The following is a 15,320-nucleotide window of genomic DNA, read 5'->3' on the forward strand; positions in this document are numbered from 1 at the left end:
AGAGAATTTGCTGAGCAGACTTTTCATTACACCAGCCAGATTAATCAGCTTCAACAATGGAACAGCGCATTCAGCAGATAGCAAAGACTTAAAACACAGCGATTAAAGATAGGATGCTAAAATTTCAATGCAGCATGTCGACTTTCATTAATCTGCACCAAATAAAAAAAAAAATCTTCTGATCAAAATAACAATGCAATATGCAGAGTGAGGGCATTCTAACATGAGTATTTAAACAGACCCAAATTATTTTTCCACTGGCTCCAGGAGTGTTCATCGTTCTATTGCTTTCAAGATGGGAAAGGTAACATAGTGACTTTTATTTATCTATTATTTGATGCAATATGAACAGCTATTATCAATAGCAAATTGCAAACACAAAAGATATAATTCAATATATTAAATGGAAAAACTACTTACATTTTTTCGAAATTTAAAGAAGCGCATTTTATTGATCAACTAAATATATATATCTTGCACTGAAAAGAATTCGAACTTTTTATCATTATTTTATTTTATTTTAACACATGTCATGTGTCCTTAAGGGGTTAAACGTGCATAGTATATGCATATGCAGACAGTAGGAAAAAGGGGGTCAGATGATAGCTTGTAAATATTATGGGAGAAGAGCTGTAAGCAATCTAGGAAAGTGAAAATATTTTACTTGATATATTTTTTTTCTAAAACTGTAGGAACAAAATATAGGCTATATTGTGTATTTGTCTTACTGACCAGTGTTAGTCTGTAATATAAATCAAATGAAAGCTAACACTAACGTGCCTACTCAAACAGTTAAATATGAGAATATTTTTCATTCACAAGATTGGCCAAGTTTTTCTTTGGTTTCTTTGCATTGACATAATATATTATAACTAAGATGATTGGGATGGAAACAGTGGTCTAGATGTTTGATCACATTTGAATATGTTTATCATCTTCATAATTTATTCTTTAATACTTGGTTTCCCATTCAGACTTTAAAGGCTGTTAAGCTGGTAACGTTTTATAATTTTTCCAACTAAGGTGCATTTTGTTACCAGAAAAACCTTAGATCTATCCGCTTTAAATTCTGATAAAGGTATTTTAATCAAAGTGTTGAACGCTATTGTATACTCACTATGAGACATTATTGCTTAAATCAAGCCCTTATTGGCGTCGATGGGAGTATTTTGTCTAGCATCTTCCTTCTGAGTTTTGCAGGGGTTTATTTTATTAACGTTTACCTGCCTGTTGTCATGTCGTTATATGGCTGTTTCCAGCATGTTTTCTTTTATTAAGGAATGGATTCTAAGAGTTTAGCATCTCTTACTGTGTCCAATTACTTGAATAATTAATTATTGTAAATATAATTAGTTTTAGTAATGTAGTAATTATTGGACAATTGTATATAAATGTTAGCATGTTCAGGACTGGCGTGATAATGACCGGTGAGTGTAATGTTCATATTCTCAGTGGTTTAAGGAATATAGGATACCTCATATGGAGCTGCCTTTTTTATTAAATGTAATTAATGAAGAAAGTTACTGTTAGAGTTACTCATTTTATTTTACACATATTTCATACTTTTTGTAGAAAAGCTGAAACTTGTTGCTGAACAGTACATTTTAATACATAATCTGTGTAACTGTACTGGTAGAAGTAGTGTTACAGTAATAATGCAATGATTCCCATTTATCAGTGTTTACCAAACCAGTTCTGAGGAACCACCGGTAAGGGCAACATTTCCTTAATGTTCTTTTTTAAAACGAATGGGCAAGTCAACAAACGTGGATTGATGGTGGCTCTTGTGAACGCATTTGAGACCCAGTGCAAGTTGTGATGACATCACCAAAATAATTTTTGGGGGGTCTGGTGAAATTGTCACCAGTCATGGGATTCAATCATACAGGTGTAACTTTATATTTCTAAGACCAGTGCTATCCAATCTTTGGCATTTATTCTAATTTATTTTGATGATATGACTGGAATGGAACTGAGGTTTAAAATCGCTTTAAATAATTAACCCCTAATTCCAAATCAGACTAACGTTGTTTATATATAGCATGGTTAAGGAGTGAGCTTTGGAATTTTAGTGCCTGTAAAGTAGGTCCAGAGGTTAATTGTCAAATGTGAAAAGAAACTGCAAGTGTACTTTGTATGGAAAGGGGTTTGTGCAAGATACATGTATATTTAGCATGAGCATGTATGTGTGTGAGTGACTTTGTGTGGATTGGGCCCCACAAATGTAAGTTGTTGGAACAGCTCCTGTGATCACCAGAACGCTACTGCTATGGTCTTTTAATTTATATCCAGACCAAGCCATGCCACAGAGTACTCATGGAACAATCAATGTTTAGACCACACAATGGCGTCAATGTATATTAAACAGAAAAAACAATCAGGCATTCAATAAAGGGCCAGTCTATGGGTGTTTTATTAATCACCAATCAAATATTACAATTATTAACGAACGGCATGGACAGCTCATGGTGAAGCAACATGTTGAAAGCATATAACAAATCCTTGCTCTAAAACGTATCTAGCGGACATTATTAGGGTCTTAGGGATAGGGTCTTCTTAGAATAGGGGAAGAAGGTGGTCACGAGCAAAGAAGAGACTATGTACATGTCATCCTTGCAATGTACAAGGTTGGTTGTCTTGTCTAACATGCAAAATATGGGTTATATTAGACAACTAGGATATAATCTTCAGTTCAGCAGAGTTCTTGATGCTGCCCTCAATGTATTTTATATAGCCACTATACATTCTTTAAAAAACAAAAAAACAAACAAAAAAAAAGATTAATTATTGTCAATTTGCCTCATTCTGCACAAAAACACAAAATATGACTTGCAAAATTACATGTCTTATCAAAATATCATTACAAACAAATAGGCTGCAAACTGCAGACATTCTGCTAATTGTCTAGATAAATGTACTATAGCATGATAAGCTATATTATTGTATATAAAATGTTGAAAATTTGTTTCTTCACTAACGTAGATTATAGAGACAGTTTATTTTTTTACTTTTTTTTTTTGCCTAGATCATCTTCTACGAGGACAAGAACTTCCAGGGCCGCTCCTTTGAGTGCAGCACAGATTCTTCTGATCTACACTCACATGTTGACCAATGCAACTCCATTCGAGTTGAAAATGGCAGCTGGATGATATATGAGTGTCCCAACTACATGGGATATCAGTATTACTTGAAGAAAGGTGAATATCCTGACTACCAGAGGTGGATGGGTTTTAATGACTGCGTCAGATCTTGTCGCATGATCCAGCCAGTAAGTGCTCTGTGTTTCTTTTCTATGTGTTAGAGATTTTTATTTTCACTTTTATTAACTGATTTAAAAGCATATAGAATAAAATCAACCTCATTACAAAGAGATGTAAAGGATCTTGTAGACCAGGGGTAGGCAACCTTCCGCACTCCAGATGTTGTGGACTACATCCCCCAAAATGCTCTTACACCCATAATGCTGGCAAAGCATCATGGAAGGTGTAGTCCAAAACATCTGGAGTGCCGAAGGTTGCCTATGCCTGTTGTAGGCCAAGATTAGATCAAGAATACATTTTGCTCATACTAATAAGTATGTCAGTCCCCTACAATTTAGATTTTTTTTTGGGGGGGGGGGGGGGAGGGGAGATTGTATCAAGGCAAAACAGGTGCTATTCTATGTGCAAAGTCACCCAGAATAATTATGTCAGCCTCATACAATTTAGATTATTTTTTGGTGGGGGGAGATTTATAAAGGTAAAACAGGTGCTAAAACAGGCGCTATATGCGATGTGTACTATTGTTTGCCATGGTGATTATCCTTACCATTAGTCTTGGATGGATTTTCGTCTTGATAAATCTCCCATTATCTCTTGTAGCTACAATTGTATTTTGATTATTAACCTAATAGAGAAGAGAAAACAATAGATTTGATTTAAAACTATCGGCAACAATTTTTCTCAGTTCTGTTCAGTTAAAGGAAGTGTAAAGGGAACATAACTACATGCAATAAATACAGGATAAACACATATAATCATTTTTAAAAGTGTTATTGTTTTCTTGACTGAAGTTGGGTGGGTGGGCCTGAGAGTTTTAGGTGGAGTTTCAAGAGTTTTTTTTTTGTTTTTTGTTTTTTAATATAGTAATACATAGCAAGCGCTGCCACAAAAGTGCCTCTGCTTGTCCTGATTCATAGTTTTAAATAATGTGTAAAAAGAAAACCAAACAAATTGTTTGTGTTTCTATTATGTGCAAAAAAAAAATTTTTGTGTTTAAAAAAAGCTCAATGTTTTCTGGGTGTTCAAACATTAGAGAACGTGTACAATATTATTGTATTATTAGTATATAATATGATTTGGAAGTCAGAACATATATATAATATATATATATTGGAAGGCGTAGCCTGAAGTTGTGGGAGGGGTTACCCGGCTATTTAAACTCAGGCCCCCTACACCACAGGGCTGATGCTGCCTGGTTCATGACTACTTCCGGTTCAAAGGTCATCAACACAGACTGTCTAAAAACTCCAAACAAGCTGGTCTGGGCCTACTGTGGCTCCCATGCCGATCGGACCAAGTTTTTCCCTGCTCCAACAACTCCCATCCTGCTGTTCCAGCCACATGCGGTCAGAGACTCCCACGCTGATTGGTCCAAGTTCTCCCTGCTCCAACAACTCCCATCACGCTGTTCCAGCCGCATGCGGTCAGAGACTCCCAGGACGATCGGACCAAGTTCTCTCTGCTCCAACAACTCCCATCATGCTGTTCCAGCCACATGCAGTAAGAGACTCCCACGATGATTGGACCAAGTTCTCCCTGGTCCAACAACTCCCATCACGCTGTTCCAGCCACATACGGTCAAAGTCTCCCAAGCCGATTGGACAAGTTCTCCCTGCTCCAACAACTCCCATCACGCTGTTCCAGCCACATGCGGTCAGACTCCCACGCCGATCGGACCAAGTTCTCCCAGCTCTAACAACTCCCATCATGCTGTTCCAGGCACATGCGGTCATTGACTCCCACGCTGATCGGACCAAGTTTTCCCTGCTCCAACAACTCCCATCACGCTGTTCCAGCCACACGCAGTCAGAGACTACTCACCTCCTCTCCAGAACTGGCTGTTCGTTCCCGCTGGCGCTATGAGACCCCTTACCGGCTTATCGGGCCTTTTCCTGGACCAAACCTCCGTGTCCACCAAGTCTGGATACTTTCCAGCCACATAGCTGACCTCTCGTTTGTTTCCTGTACCAGTCAAATCCACGAACCGTGAGTCTGCCTGTACGGGCCAAATCCATGAACACACAATTGTTCACACGTTTATGTTTTTACATACCGTCTATTCTGGACTTTTTCCCGTTCAGGACTTAAGTCAGTTCACCTACTCCTGCCTGCTCTTTGTTCCATTCCTATTCGCTAGTTTCTTTTCGTCAAATTTCTACCGAACTAGTCTCCAGTCTATCTCAATTACATGCTTCCATCTTCCATTCCATGCTTCCATCAACGGCCACCACAATCATAGTACCAATTCGTTAGTTTTACACTGTTCCCTGATACATGAAATGTCCAGGTTCTTTAGCCTGCTACTAGTTATCCTTACATGCCCCCTGTAGTTCTGTTATATTTGCTATGTTTCTTGTTATTATTTACAATTGTGCATGGATATTGTCAGTTTCCCATTACTAATTCAGCTCTGGTAAGCATTTAATATTCACTACATATATAGCATTACCATCATATATCGCATATGTCTTATTCTATCACTTATGGACCTGGTACTGTTCTGAGGCAGTCATCACGTTCACATTTGTTACCATGTGTTATGACCAATCTGTATACTTGCTCCCACGATAGGTATATTACTTATTTGGAGGACGATCACCTATTCGCTAAACCTTTTTTGTAACACGCCACACTCCTATGTTCATATGTATCATCATGTTCCCTGGGACAAACCCTAGTGTACCAGGCTTTACCATACCATCATATGTTCCCCCTGACTCTACGTCAAAATAATCACGTATTATGCACTAAAAGTTATTTACTCATTGCTGCTATATTCTACTCAAGCAAGTTCATCATCCTAACCGACCCTTGTATCACTAAACCTACAGCAACTCCACTCTAACTGTTCGATGTTACATCAGCCAACGCTGGCACGCAATTCCTTTGCCAGGCCGTACACAGGCCCACGCCCGGGGATCCTTAATTCCCCACACATACACCCCCCTTCCCATGCTGGCACGACCATAATTAAATATTCTAAGTCCTACCGGGATAGCTCAAAACTGCCATCAAAGCTTGGTATTCCATATCCCCCTATATGTATTTTAGCTAAAGAAGTCACAGGACCAATTAGCGGTCACTCATGACTCTGCCTATCCCCCATTATTGTCGCAGTATTGGTTAAACACTCCCCATGGTCTCTGGTAATGGCCTAGGATCCTCACCCTAATCACTTATAGGGATATTTGATTTATGTCCTATGAATCTTGTACCCACCATCGTAGGGTCAGGATTCTAACAACTATGTCCTCAGGTTACCTATTCATAGACCAGCCTCAAGAACAACCACCCCGATTATACAGGCGTATTTTGTTCACAGTAAGTCAAGCCCAATTCCAGTTCCAACTTGCCTCCCACCATCATTTCCCTTTAGGTTCTCCAATATCTCATTCCTCTGGCAAGGAAACCACATTCTACCCCAAGCAAGGTATGTTTACCCACCTCGCTACTACCCATTACCCGTCCCATTCTCGGATCCGCTATGTCAGCTATCGGCCTGGTACCCAGCTATGCCAGTAACTAGCCTCATCATTATCAGTTCCGTGAGGCCAACACCCATCTTCATCCACATATGGAGGTACACGCCCCTCGGCCCAACACATAGCTAACGCCTCACATCAACCTCTCCAGGTTACGAGTTAGGGCCTCACCCAGCATGGCCTCTTATATTGACTCTTTTTACAGTCCCCAAGAGGCCAACGTTCTTGCCACACCTTTCAGTGGCCCCTGCCCACTAGTCCAAATCACATGAAGTCAAACCGTTGATACCCACTCTACTTGCCTCCATACATAACATCAACGATGGACTACAGAGACGGGAATCTCCACAGGCACTGATGCACATCCCAGCCACAGGACTCCCAAATCCCTCTCATGGTTATGTTATCCTTTCAAATCCCTCCCTTAGCACATCGGTTTACATTATTACTCCCTCATACTTTGTGTCCCTGACCATACGCAAAGACATCTGGAAAGGTTAATTTAGTCTCCTTACTGATTGCCTCCCACGATGTCTTAGAGTACAAGTCTTACTACTACGATGATCTGTACGTCGTTCTATACACCAGAATCCCAGACTCAATCAGAAACTCACTATCCCAGAATTCATCCTAGCCTTCAGACTTTTGTGATGTAAGTGGCTCTACTTCTCCTCACCATAGAGAAGGTTTGCATCGACAACCTGGAGTTTTACCTCTAAGCACAGCCTTTCTGTCACTCAGTCGACTTCTACATCAAGGTTTCCACACACGAGTTCCACACAGGTCTGGTCACACTCCTGTCCGGTATTCACGAGTGTCAGAACCTTCTGTCTGCATTAATAGACCCCGCAACACAATCACGTTGCTTAAGAAGGTATTCAACCATATTAATTACCCACCCCTAGCCTCAACTCATTGATTTCCTCTAAGGAATTCTCCCAGCACTATGCCAAAGGGGTTGACCAGAGCTTGGGTGGGCAAGACAGACATTTCCTATGCCTCCAAGCTTCTACCTATTCAGCCATCCCAAGGGCATGTTCATGGCATTTTATGGAGGGATTGTCATGAATTTCCCACACGTGTAACTTTTAGAGCAAAGAGTAACCCCAAGCTGTTTATCTTATTTGCTAACACACTATGTTGACTAACACTCAATATTAGCGAATGTCCTGCAGTCACCGGTTATCTTAGATAACTTCCTCACGATAGAACGCCCTCACTCCGCTCTGGTTAGTATTCACAAGACGATGGCACTTTTCCTCACTATGGGTTCCACTTTCACAAACTGACCTTCTTAGGCATTCATCTTGACACTAATAAGCTACAGAACATGTCCACCTACAGAGAAGGTACAGCGCATCGGAGTCCTGGGAACCTTTCCTTCTGAAGAACAAGCGGGGAGGGTGGGGGGAGAATGGATCTACAGTCCTACTGGGCACATTGAGGTTTGCCATTATTCTGCACATTTATTTCCCGACCGCTGAGTCTTCTTCCCACCGACAGTTGCATTCTGGCACTAGTTGTTAGCAGACCTACACATATGGCTCAGGTTCATACCACATTGGATTGGGGGCCAGGTTATTCCCGCCATTTCTCATAATTTCCCAGTTACATGGACCAATGCATCTGCACACACTGATTTCACAGCCAATTTGGTGACTTTTGGTTCTGAGTTGCCTGGCCAGTTTGAAAAAGAAAAAAAAAAAGAGTTTCTATTCCTCGTCAACATTTCTTTGGAATCTGCCCCATAGTGGCCGCCTACAAGGCCTGGGGAGGCATGATCGGATAGGGGAAGTCAAGTGATTTTCTGACAATAAAGCAGCTGGCTATACCCACATTCCATGGCTTAATACTGCACTAACTCGCCTCGTGGCATTTGGCAGATTTCTGGATTGAGCTGCCCTCTCTGATTATACATCACAAGCATACAATAGAGATTTCACCTTTACAACAAGTTTACCACCGATTACCATAAAACCAATATTCGTTCACTAGTCACCGTTGCGACACTCCTCTCCTTTTTGCCCACACAATTTATAAAATCTCTCTTAACACTACAAAACTTACCTGGCTGGCTACACCATGTCTTAAGTGCCCATCCTAGTACCAAACAGTTCACATCCTCTTGCCATATGTAATACGTAGGGACAATCCTACGGGCAATAAGGTGCCGGTCAAAATGTCAGACCTTTACAGGTTATCACTCACAGGACCAAAATCTCAATATGCCCCTATTTAACTGCAGGGCAAACCACTCACTACAGCTAAATTCATAATGTACCTCAGAACCCTCTTAACTAGGCGGGGACTCAACCCCAATGCCTTTTCGGGACATTCCTCCAGAATCAGGGCAGCATCAGCTGCTTCCAGAAAAATGTCCCTGCTCACACCATAAACATTAGGATGCTGGAAATCCACAGTATAATACTAGATACATACCACAACCAGAGCTAGAGTTGAGTAGGTAAAGCCGTTATGAATCTTGCAACGTAAAGATGTGTAATAAGGTATCTTATTCAACTTTTTGCCCTCTTTTATTACAGGCCTACCCGATACGTCGGTTTCGGCACACCACAACCGACTTGCTCATATATCTAACTTATCATGTATACGGCTTTTGTCCCCGACTACAAATTGGAAGGCGTAGCCTGAAGTTGTGGGAGGGGTTACCCGGCTATTTAAACTCAGGCCCCCTACACCACAGGGCTGATGCTGCCTGGTTCATCCCTCCCACCTCTCCCCTTATACATATTACTATTACAGGTGGGCCCTCTTTTATTACAGGCCTACCCGATACGTCGGTTTCGGCACACCACAACCGACTTGCTCATATATCTAACTTATCATGTATACGGCTTTTGTCCCCGACTACAAATATATATATACACACACCAACATTTTCTTTGATACCATTTTTTTAACGTTGCTAGTCTTCACATTTACTCTAAAAATAATACATATTTTATTATAAAACATGGCAGTTACTGTATATTTGAAAGGTTGGTTTATGTAATCATATCATGTATTTACAGGTGTAAAATATAATAACTTTTCAATGTATACTTCTTGCAGAAAAAAAAAGTTTTTTTTATATATAAATATTACTGTACTATAAGAAAAACAGACTTGCTTACCCATACAAATATATTAGTCAAATAATGAGATAGTGCATACCAAAATAAAGGGGGGCTTTGGGTGCCAGAATTTGTTTCTCAAACTGCTCGAAAGCATTTGACAAGAACAAGAGGGACTGCACCCAGAGAGTCCTTGCACCATAGCCACTACAACAAGCTCTTTTGGTTTGGTGTGCTGAGTGGCCCTTTAAACCATGTAGGTAAAAGTGCTTTAGTTGTCTACATATTGCCTAGACCAGAATACAATAGAAATTAAATAGTGTGATGAATTTTATGATATTTATTTTCACAGCACAGAGGGACCCAGCAGATTAAGATTTATGAGAAAGAAGACTTCAAAGGTCAGATGATGGAATTCTCTGAAGACTGTTCCAATGTCCATGAGCAATTCCAATACAACAACATCCATTCTTGCAATGTTGTTCAGGGGAACTGGATCTTCTTCGAGGAGCCCAACTACAAAGGAAGGCAGTATCTCTTGAGACCTGGAGAGTACCGAAGATTCCATGACTGGGGTGCTGTAAATGGCAGGGTTGGCTCATTCAGGCCCATCTTGGATTCCTATTAGTTAACATCACGATGAATGCTGAAATAAAATGGATATTTTAATGCCCTCTTTCTAGTTTCATTTGCATGAAATAATTACTGAGTTACCTTAAAGTAAAACAATAGTGTCATGAGTACAAGCAGGCTACAGAGACTGATTTGTGAGGCCATTATTCCATTTGGAGAAGTCTATACCAATTTATTTGAGTCATTTTTCTTACTTTAGCTACTGTTTCATTTGGAGGAAACCTCCTACAGGAGGTCACTCCATACTGACAGATGTGCTGAAGCAAGCATTTCATCATCAGGTGGAAGGATTTCTCTGGTTGGGGAACTTTCCCAAAATAGGGAAAGTTTCTTTACAGAGAGACAGCACTGGAAGGTGGGTGTTACATGGACCTCCGAACATGGTAATCTAATACTGGAAAGAAGGTAATTAGAATTCTAAAAGCTCCAATATCAATTAAATATATAATGTATATCTTTATGCTGAATTATATATTTGTTGCTTTATCTGTTTAGTTGAACCTGATATAATGGATTTGCTATAAATGCTCAGTATATAGTTTTAGCACTAGAGGGAGCCAAAAGGCTGGATGTGACTTACAGAAGTGCTAGCAATTTGTTGTCTAAAAAAAATCATACTAGTGAATGAAAAACTGGCATAAATGCTTTAGATAATATATTGATTCCTACTTGGCTTTGTGCAGTAGATGTTTTAATCCACCAAATATCAAAGCAATATTACACCTGTCAACATAGGGTTCATATAACGCAGAAATATAATAGGGGTATATAAAGCTATGGAACTATCTCAAAGTTTTAAGGACTTAATTTTAAAGCAGAATGCCCTTGCTACTTCTAACAGTTGGTAAAGTGTTCTTTTCTAAGGCCAATCTTACATATTAAAGATAAATTAAAGACAGAGGTGGTATAAAACTTAAACACTGAACGGTCATATTAAATACTAAGCATATTTTGCTCAAGGAAAACATAAGAATATTCCAGATTAGAACACAGTATAAACACTTTAGTGTCTTCATTCATATTCAGATCCCAGAAATAAAACAGATAAACAGTTCTGCAATGCAAACACATATGACAATAGATTAATTGGAGTAATAATGGTATAAGGCAATATGGATCATTATTGAAAAATGCACATTTAAGAAAAAAAAACATGCTTTCTAAAACAAAATTAAAGAGGAACAGTTGGTTTGAAGGTAATGGCAGAATCTAATTGCCATATTTAAAAATATATATAAAAATGGCACACAAAATTTTAAAATGTCAATGTAGTTTTATTAAAAGCATAAAAGACACAGTATCTACAATCTTCAAAAATACATGGGGTTGTGGCCAACATTCAACTTTCAAATGAACTAATTCACTCCCAAAATTGAGTATAACATTTTAACTTTCATAAATGCAGAATGTTTGCCGAATGATATTTAGTCCATAATGTCTCACTCACTCTCATTTTTATTCTAAAATTTATTACCAGCCTGTAGAGAAATTAATTTCTCAGCCAGAAGCCACTGGTTAATGCTTAGTACTTGCAAGTGTACTGAAAGTGTCAGCTCACTCCTTGCTAACAAACAGTAAATGAAGATTCAGTGGGTCATAATATTCCTATAGACCGGGAAGAGAAAGGAGTAAATGAACTCAACCATTTCACTAATTGGCATTACATTGGCAATTTAGAGATTGATAGAGACTGCTGAAGCATTTTTAAGTACCTTTTATTTTAGCAATGTAGATACTTTCCGATTGTCCTTATTTAGAAGGGACAGTTCCTATTCTGAGTGCAAATCCATCTGTTCCTCTTTTTTTTATACAAATGCCCCTCTTTTTTGCAGGAGTTCCATTACATATTGTTAGTGTGTTTTCATTTATAATAGAACGCCACATCAATACTGTAATACTCACAGTAATCTGTCTTTAAACTACAGTAAATGTGTTTAGAAATCAACCTATATATAAATATGATACATTGTTATTTTTCTAAATTACATTTTGGTTGCCAAATTATTAGTAAGTCACCTATAATTTCTCAGAACTGCCCAGCACCAGGCCATACACCCACTCACACCGATAAAATGAAAGTGTCCCTCTTTGTCCATTTAAAATGTTAAGAGATATGAAGTGTTTGGCATATCTTACAGAAGGTCTTGATGGTAAGGTATGTCTTTTTGCTGATGATACTATGAGTATAGAATATTCGATACCCTACTAACCTCAAAATCTGCGGAAAGAGATTTAGGGGTAATTATTTCAGATGATTTAAAGGTAGTCAGACAATGTAATAAAGCAGCAGGAAATGCTAGCAGAATGCTTGGTTGTATAGGGAGCGATATGAGCAGTAGAAAGCGAGAAGTGCTCATGCCATTGTACATAACATTGGTGGGACCTTACTTGGAGTATTGTACGCAAAACTGGAGACCATATCTTCAGAAGAATATTAATACTTTGGAAAGAGTTTAGAGAAGAACTACTAAACTAGTTCATGGATTGCAGGATAAAACTTACCAAGAAAGATTAAAGGATCTTAACATGTATAGTTTGGAGGAAAGACGAGACAGGGGGGATCAACACAGTAAAGGAGGAAACTATTTTTAAAAGAAGAAAAACTACCACAACAAGAGGGCAAAGTCTTAAATTAGAGCGGCAAATGTTTAAAAATTATTTCAGTAAGTATTACTTTACATAGAGGGTAGGGTATGCATGGAATAGACTTCCAGCTGAAGTGGTAGAGGGTAACACAGTGAGGGAGTTTAAGCTTGCATGGGATAGGCATAAGAATAGCCTAGACTTAAGATAAGGCCAGGAACTAATTAAAGTAATTAAATTGGGCAGACTAGATGGGCCGAAAAACTTGACTCTTTCTAGCAAACACAATTTAGCCCCTTTGTAGAAGCACAGATTTAAAAAAAATGAATAATTATTTTCCATCAGTATATGTGGCAGAAACACTGCTTATTCGTCTGTTTTCCACTTGTATTGTGTGTTTCCCCTTGTATTTCATGTGCTGTGCCTTGTTTTCCCGTTTGGGGTGTCCATATTTAGAGAATCCATTTGCCGCCCGAACGGGGACCACCCTGGTGCCCCATTAGAATGTTCACCCCGGGGGAAGTGGCTGACTGCTGAGGTGAACGGACGCATGGAGTGCTCCGGTCCTCTTTGACCCAAAAGCCTGATAAACCGAAGCAAAAACACTGCCTAAAGGATCGCAAGTAAGCCTCCTGACTCAATATTCACGATGTCACCGGCGAAGCAGACGAAACACACGGGCTCCGAATGACTAAAAAAGGCACCTCATAGTGATGCCGGGGCCGGAGTGATGTCATATTCTGGCATCACTGCTGTGCGAAGGAGCTGAACTGGGAGAGCGCTTCCTCGCCACCCACCTTAATCCCAAGCAGATGCCAGCCTTGGGGGGATGGGGGAGGCTGGCAGCCGGCCTGCTCCTTGGCCCCCTAGGACAAAAGGATGATAAAGCCTCTGCCAGGGCATTTGGGGGCTATTTTTTTGCAGCCCCCCCCCTAAAAGTGCTGCCCAAGGCAAATGCCTTGTCAGCCCCGCGCTAAATACAGCACTGGATATATATATAATTTCATTCTAAGTGTATTTTGACATAAATATATATATATATATATATATATATATATTCATATCTTAAAAGTTTGCAATAACATCCACATTGGCATGGAACAAGGAGACTTAACTGAAGCTCTTTTAATTGATTTTGCCAAGGCATTTGACACAGTAGACCAAAACCAATTCACAGAGGTAGAGAAGTGGGTAGCGGATAACAAACTCTTCCTAAACACTGACAAAACTGTTACAATGATCTTTGGAAGTGTACCTAAATTCCGTAAACTACAAAATCAACAATTGTGTATCAGAACAAATTCAAATAGCACACTGACAGCAGTCTGCTCTTTTAAATATCTAGGTATGTTGCTAGACCCCAATCTATCCTTTGGCCTTTCTTCAAAACTTTACCCCAAACTAGGTGCCCTATACAGAAACAAATCCTGCCTAAGCCCTACAGTAAGGAAACAGTGCAGCAAATGCTAATGCCAGTCACTGATTATAGGGATGTAGTGTATGCCCTGCACCACAAACCCACCTTAATAATCTTAATACATTATATAATTTGTTCTGCTGCTTTGTACTAGAATGTAATTACTTTACCCATCACTGTGACATGTTAAAAGAGCTAAACTGGCTTTCGCTGGAATCACGATGCACTCTTCATCTTTCCAGCCTTGTGCATAAGAGCATTTCTTGGAAGCTCCCACCCTGCCTGAGTAGAATGCTCTCCCCAGCCAATCCGACCTCCTATAACCTCCGATCCAGTACTAGCACAATATTTAGCATACCGCAATACAAAAATAAAGTGGCTCGATCCTCATTTTCCTACAGAACACCGCAATTATGGAATAACCTCAAGGACACAGTCAAATCTTCATTCAAGCTAAAATCTTTTAAGAGATCTATGGCAATATACCTCAGCACAGAATGCACCCTTCATGGTTGGATATATTTATTACCTGTTATATGTTAGATTTATATATATATATTTTTTTTTGTGTGTGTATTGTATTTTTGTAACATTGTATTCTATTGTAACAATGCAATGTTTTGTGGACCACGGACATACTTGAAAACAAGAGAAATCTTAATGTATCCACCCTGGTAAAATATTTTATAATTACATTATAAATACATTATTTTTTAGATTTTACAGAAGCGGGGAGAATACCGGTCAGTTCAGGCAGTCCCCTTCCAGAAAGCACTATGGACGCCTATTGCGGCCATGTGACCGCTCTTTCAGAGCGATCATGTGGCCCACAGGGGCCTAATTTGCAGAACCGAGAGGAACACCGATCGCC

At 39.4% G+C, this 15,320-nt stretch overlaps 1 protein-coding gene across 1 annotated transcript; it reads left to right on the top strand.

Annotated features, from left to right (window-relative positions):
* Positions 1–213: 213 nt before the first annotated feature.
* On the top strand, positions 214–10,492 carry LOC134570813 (gamma-crystallin 1-like). Its single transcript, XM_063428793.1, has 3 exons — positions 214–304; positions 3,026–3,268; positions 10,169–10,492. The coding sequence occupies exons 1-3, from the start codon at positions 296–298 to the stop codon at positions 10,442–10,444; spliced, it is 528 nt and encodes a 175-aa protein (XP_063284863.1). The 5' UTR covers positions 214–295; the 3' UTR covers positions 10,445–10,492.
* The last annotated feature ends 4,828 nt before the right edge of the window (positions 10,493–15,320 follow it).

This window comes from Pelobates fuscus, chromosome 8 (genome assembly GCF_036172605.1).
Source record: "Pelobates fuscus isolate aPelFus1 chromosome 8, aPelFus1.pri, whole genome shotgun sequence".
Lineage (NCBI taxonomy): Eukaryota > Metazoa > Chordata > Amphibia > Anura > Pelobatidae > Pelobates > Pelobates fuscus.